We start from the raw sequence: 6,604 nt of genomic DNA on the forward strand, positions 1-6,604 counted from the left end.
AATGTGTAAAATTATGAATTGACTTTCTGTTATCGTATCAACATGTAGCGAACAAAAGCACAGCAACCCTAAAGTACAAGGAATTCATCAGAGGTGAATATGCCACAGTGCAGGAGTACAACTCTCTCCCTGGAGAACATGTGAAGCTAGATGATCGCTACACTGAGCCCCTAATCATCCAGAAACACCGTCAGCAGAGAGAGAGAGAGGAGGAGATCCGCTCCAGAGGACAGAACTTTCATCAAGTCATGGACCAGAGGGACAGCGAGACCTACAAGAGTACCAAAGTGGAGCGGCTGTTTGATCCAGACGAGCACGGAGACATTCAGAGAACAGTGATACTGCAGGGCCACTCTGGAACTGGCAAGTCATTTACCAGTCAGAAGATCATGTCTGACTGGGCCTTTGGAAGACTTTACGAAGACCGATTTGACTTTGTTTTTCACCTGAGGTGCAAAGAACTGAACCAGGCCACTGGGAGAAAAAGTCTGATGGATCTGCTTAACTACGATCAGAGTTCATCATCAATGATCAAGCAGGTCCTTCAGCAGTCTCCTGAGAGGGTTCTCTTCCTGGTAGACGGCTTTGATGAACTCAAATTCTCACCTGATGTACCTAAAGACTCCCTTCCCAGGGACCCGTGGACACAATGCTCCCCCGAAGTGACACTGAGTGGCCTGATATGGAAACAGATCTTACCCGAGTCCTTCCTGCTTGTCACCACCAGGTCCACAGCATTGGACAAACTGATTGGAGTGGTCAAACATCCAGTGAGATACGCTGAGATATTGGGCTTTTCGGAGGAAGGCGTGAAGGTCTACTTTGAGAAGTTCTTCAAACAGAAGAAACACTCACATCAAGCCTATGACTTTGTGAGGGAAAATGAAACACTTTTCACCGCATGTTTCATTCCAGTCATCTGCTGGATCATTTGCACAGTTTATAGGGAGCAGTTTGATGAAGGCACAGAGATGATACAATCGCTGGAGACCACCACCTCCATCTTTGTTGAATTTGTTGCCACGCTGTTGAAGCACCACTGTCAGGATTTGGGTCAGTCAGCTCTTACTATCCTCCAAGGACTAGGCAAGCTGGCAGAAAAGGGAATGGAAGAGCAGCAGGTGTCATTTGACCATGATAGTGTGTCACAGACAGTGTCAGATCCTTCCAAAGTCCCCTTCTTGTGTAAGTTTCTCCAAAAGAAGAGAGTAAGTCAGACCACTATGTACAGCTTCATGCACCTCAGCTTCCAGGAGTTTTTCACAGCCCTCTCATACATGTTACTGGGTGATGAGGAAGCTCAGGAGAAAGTTAGAGAGCTACTTTCCAAGGTTCGACATGGAAAAGAAAACAGTCACCTGCTACCCATAGTTCAATTTCTCTTCGGCATCGCAAACAAGGAAGTGGGAAAACGGCTCGAGGATAAAAAATACATCTCTTGTTCTCGAGGAATCTGGACCCAGCTCAAACATTTTATTCTGGAAGTCATTGAAAAAGGAAAGGAGGATCGAATCGTTAGACGTACAATGCAGCTTTTCACATTTCATTGTCTATATGAGCTCCATGCAGATGATTTTGTTAAAGAAGCCATGGAAACATACACAGATATTCATCTGACCGGGACTCCCATGACAAACACAGACTGTTGGGTGTTGAGGTATTGTCTTCAGCACTGCAAGTCCATTGAAAGTCTTGGTCTGAGTGGGTGCAACTTAACTGCAGAGAACATGAAAATGCTTTCACCAGGGTTGAGAAAATGTAAAGATCTTGTGTGAGTATTATTGCATTTTCCTTTCCCCACCTAATAATAATAATGTAAACTGATTTATGCTCAGTATAATGTTTCTCTTGGAACCTCATAATGTAGCCAAAATGTTTAGTTTGGACATGGATATTTATTCTAATTTAAACTCTAATTATTTCAGACACTTCAGTCACTCCACTGGTTGTTTTTGGGATACTGTTTGTAGGTTGCAGGTGGATGACCTAGCTGATGATGATTTAGATGGTCTGTTGACAGCACTGGGAGAAGGAAAGAGTTTGGAGCTGGAGTAAGAATCACATGATCTTTACTGTAATATCAAACCTTATTCACCATAAACAGTTTTCCATTTTAATGTACTGCATCTCTACATCAACAACTTCAGACCAATTCATACCAATTATATGAATAATCATTTCTCAATAACTTTTCTACCATCAGTCTACTACTTTGAAACAACATTATTCAAACCACACTAGTCTGTTATTAGTGATGGTTCACACAAACCTTCAAATATCCTTCATTAAGTTTGATAACCAGATTCATATATGTGTTTGATAAAGAAATATTACATTTACTATTCATGTTTCTGTTACCATATGGATGTTTTAGGGACTGTTTTTAAAATAAAATGTGTTTTCTGTGCCTCACTCCAATTTGTCTGTATTTTTCAGTCTGCATAAGACCAACTTCTCTGATGAGAAAGTACAGGACTTGCTTGTTTGTCTCACTAAACACAAAACCAGAAAAGTTCAAATTGGAGTGAAGTCCATCACCAGCAATACAGCTGACAAATTCATGTCCCTCATCAATAAGGCACATGCAGACTTGGAAAGCATAGAGTAAGTCTAAGATCTTTCATTCATTTAAATGATATATTGTATGATATATTATCAGTTGACTGGGAGTTACATTAAAATGGAAAAGACAGGCAGTATAATCTCTTATGAAATAAAGTGTTATAATGCCCTATATGAAATGCACCGTCATGTTTGGTGTGCAAGACAGAGTAACATGCCTTCCAGGAAGCACAGGGGAATTAGAATGTACCCCTTGATGAGCACATATAGTGCACTATTTCCTATTGAGAGTTTCCTATAAGGCATTATAACACTGCTTCATAAGACATTAAACAGCCTTGGTCATATTGCTCTAGGAATGTGGTCATTCTTCGAAAGTGTATGTACACCAATGGAAAAATGTGCATATGACTTACAAGCTTCACTTACTATTACTGATATGTGATTGTAGCAAAATCTATTAGCTGTAAGTGGCTCTGGATAAGAGCTTCTGCTAAATGTCTCAAATGTAAATGAAGTGTAGTCATAGATGTCTGTGAGCAGTTGTTAGCAACTACTGTATGTCATACATCACAATGCTTTATGCATTGATCATAAGGCATTATAATGTGCTTAATGCATTATGAGGATATTCATGGAGATTATTTATGGGAAGTGTTACCAAAATTGAACAATACATAATTTCCACAATAATACTGTATATTAAATTATCAAGAATATGACTTATCACTGTTTCCTCAGGCTTCATAGTTGTGGGAATGTTGCTTTGAGTGGCCAGCTACAGAAAGATGGAGTGAGGTGAGTATCTTTTAATATCAGTTGAAAGTAATCTCGGTTAAAATCTTGCATTATTTGGTCAGATGCTTGATAGTCTGTCCACAAGAGACTAATTAGAAATGTGTATTTGCATGATGTTGCATGCTATAGTTGTGATATGAAATAAGATGAACAGTTGCAAAGATGTTTTTCGATGAGGTTAGTTATATTTATTTGATCAGTGGATAAATAAATGTTTTTGCTTGTGAAAGTAATTTTAGTTTATTAAGGTTGATTACTTCTTGTTGATTAAGTTATTCATTTAATAATTAAAAAATATATATATTCTGTGAAGAACTCCCCAAACTCATCTTAGGTTGAAAGTGTCAGAACTACGAATGATCTGGGTCTCCATCCGAGCATCTGGCTACAGTTTGAGTGATGTAGAGTAAGTATCATTTCACATCTCTAATACCATGAATCACACATTAAACGGTGGATATCTGAATGTATTGTACATGTAATGAAGGTGGTTTAGTGAGGTACATTCAAGTGATGAGTCTTGGACCTGACTACTTGCTTTGTCTCCCCATGCTAATGCCTAGGCTTTAGCTCACTGTGCTAACCCAGTCTTGTGATGCACGGGAGACCCAGCTTCAAACCTGTATAAAGATACACAGCTGTGATTTACCAATACTCTTTGGCCTACTCGTTGCACTCAAGTTGAACTAAAGAAGTGATACTGTATCACAAATAAATGACAGTTTAACTTCCTCCTATGAGTAATGTGTAGAAGTAAGGTGTAGCAGTGAAGAGCGTTGGACCAGTGATCGAAAGATGGCTGGTTTGAATCCGCGGTGAAAAAGTGAATTGCTTCTGTAAGTTGCTCTGGATACGAGTATCTGCTAAATAACAAAATAAATAAATATATTTATTCGTTCCTGATGACAGGTTGAATGTGTGCCGTGTGGCTGACCTATCAGACACTGACGTGGATGACCTGCTTGCAATCATCCTCCCTGTAGACAAATTAAGGTGAGGGAGTCTTAGTGCTATACTTCCTAATTTAGCAAATCTCAAATACCTAATATTGAGCCTTTCACTGATGAATTGCATCACATATCCTTTAAAAAGCCTTGATATGTGACTTGCTGCCATATAGTAATGAACTTTGCTCAATATACTGTAGCCAAACAGTGAATACACATTCATTAGTATTCAATAATGTGTACAGGATTAAAATAATGTTGTATTTGTATTGTATTTCAGGTTTACTATTGAACACAACGATTTAAATGATTGCGATAGTTGGAGTGAAGTTCTACAGTTCCAGTCAGCAGTCGGAAGAATTGAATTAACCCTATCTGGCAATCCTGTATTTGACTTGAGAAGCTTCTTTCAGCTATTTCCCACTCAACAGTAAGGACTATGGGCTTCAATAAAATATCCACAGTACATTCATGTATTGTATAGTCTGCACACAAATACAAACATACTGTATGTCAAATATTTTCTTTATCATGATTTGATTACTGCCTGTTTGTGTATTTCTGTCATTTGAATGACCTCTACCAGTCCAGAGTGGGATGAGCATGTTGATGAACTGATCTCGCTGCTTCACCATGACACCTCTCTGGAGGAAATAACTCTGATGGTGAGCAGCATGACAGAGAGGTGTGCTACCAGTGTAGTCCGTCTCAGCCAGGCCTGTCCAAACCTAACGACGATATCGTGAGTACAACATACTATATTACCAGTCTGTGTTCACATCCTTGTTTCAGTGTTACTGATTCACTCATGACTCTTCTATTCTCTTTCTCAGCGTTAATGTAATCGGTTTCTTATTGGAGGAAGGAATACAATGCTTACGTGAATCAAAGACGCTCCCAGACTGCACGTTAGTCGTCACAGGGTGAGCATGCACTTCCTGTATATTATATCGGTTATCTGAAGTTTAAATTAACCAATCAATAAGCTGAAGTTAATCACAAAGTGGGAAACTCATAATTGGTGTAAATCATCTCTTACCTCTGCAGGCAGAGATGCAGGAAGGCTACTGTCCAGTGTACTGACAGGAAGGACTGGATGCTCAGTTGTAATGAATTTGTTCAGTGCACTTTAGAAGGAGAAACATTCTCAGAGACAGATTGTGACGATAGTCCATGTTGTAATATTCTATATTGACCATGACAAAAGCCCTGTTTATACCTGGAGCTAACATCCTGTGTCCTGATCTTGTCCACATTCTGATTGTGTCCACATTTTCAGAAACATGTCTACACATAGATAGTATTAAAATGTGTCTCATCTATCTGTCCACTGCATTGTGACAAGATTTCTGGTCCCTCACTGTATGCAAATTGTTTCACAGATAGTCTTTCAAAATAACAAAATAATAAATATTGTTTAAAAGACACATATTGATGGCATAAGTCAGTGGTGAAAGAAATGATTTAAAATGTCTGATTCAGTCTGAATCTACCATCTTAGAAGTCATTTGTGTGACTTCAAAATGAGAGCAGTTGTACAAAACAAATTCAACAGTGATTGGATTGTCTCTAATAAATCTAACCAATCAGAGTATTGAAGTTGATGACATCACCATCTCTGGCCAAACCCATTGGTTTCTGGGACCAATCAGAACAGTCAGTTTGGCTGGAGCTAAGTGGATGGGTAGCCAGGTAAACGATCAAACCCATTGTAACATATTGTTGTGGGACATTGCGACTGCACTGTTGGAGGTAAGAACACAAGCATTTCACTACACCCGCAATAACATCTGCTAAATATGTGTATGTGGCCAATACGATTTGATGCCACTCTCTCACACACCCCAACACACACCTGTACAAATGCATGCATAGACACACACACACACTGTACAAACACACGTACACACGTGCATACTCAAAATGTCATATGTTATTCGAGGCATAAAATGCTGAAATTTGTTAGAAATATCCTTGATCAAAGAATGGCATTCTAAGACTGTGTATACTATATTGCTTCATTTCCTGATATAAAATAAATAAACTACAAGCAAACATGGTGCCAACCAAACCCATACTGTGTGACAACCAACCCTGGGAAGGGACAGAGTGTCCACTTGATGGCTTACAACGCCATGTTGGAATAAGATATGAGAAAAGGGTGCCCATTTCAACTCAAGACCTTGATGTTTCTCTTAATATTGAAAATACTCTTGTAAGATATACTGATGCTGAAAAATACACACCAGGATGAAAAGTGTGATAAGCATCCCCGGTATCCCCGGCATCCCCGGTAT

At 39.2% G+C, this 6,604-nt stretch overlaps 1 protein-coding gene across 1 annotated transcript in view; it reads left to right on the top strand.

Annotated features, from left to right (window-relative positions):
• Window positions 1-5,635, top strand: part of LOC115117556 (uncharacterized) — a 36,428-nt gene extending 30,793 nt beyond the window's left edge. The window contains exons 20-29 of the mRNA XM_065013623.1: window positions 49-1,771; window positions 1,926-2,051; window positions 2,437-2,604; window positions 3,304-3,360; window positions 3,674-3,766; window positions 4,270-4,353; window positions 4,588-4,737; window positions 4,894-5,049; window positions 5,141-5,230; window positions 5,355-5,635. Of these exons, the coding sequence (XP_064869695.1) occupies window positions 49-1,771; window positions 1,926-2,051; window positions 2,437-2,604; window positions 3,304-3,360; window positions 3,674-3,766; window positions 4,270-4,353; window positions 4,588-4,737; window positions 4,894-5,049; window positions 5,141-5,230; window positions 5,355-5,502 (2,795 nt within the window). The 3' untranslated portion in view covers window positions 5,503-5,635. The remainder of the gene's footprint in view (window positions 1-48; window positions 1,772-1,925; window positions 2,052-2,436; window positions 2,605-3,303; window positions 3,361-3,673; window positions 3,767-4,269; window positions 4,354-4,587; window positions 4,738-4,893; window positions 5,050-5,140; window positions 5,231-5,354) is intronic.
• Window positions 5,636-6,604: the final 969 nt, after the last annotated feature.

This window comes from Oncorhynchus nerka, linkage group LG9b (genome assembly GCF_034236695.1).
Source record: "Oncorhynchus nerka isolate Pitt River linkage group LG9b, Oner_Uvic_2.0, whole genome shotgun sequence".
NCBI lineage: Eukaryota > Metazoa > Chordata > Actinopteri > Salmoniformes > Salmonidae > Oncorhynchus > Oncorhynchus nerka.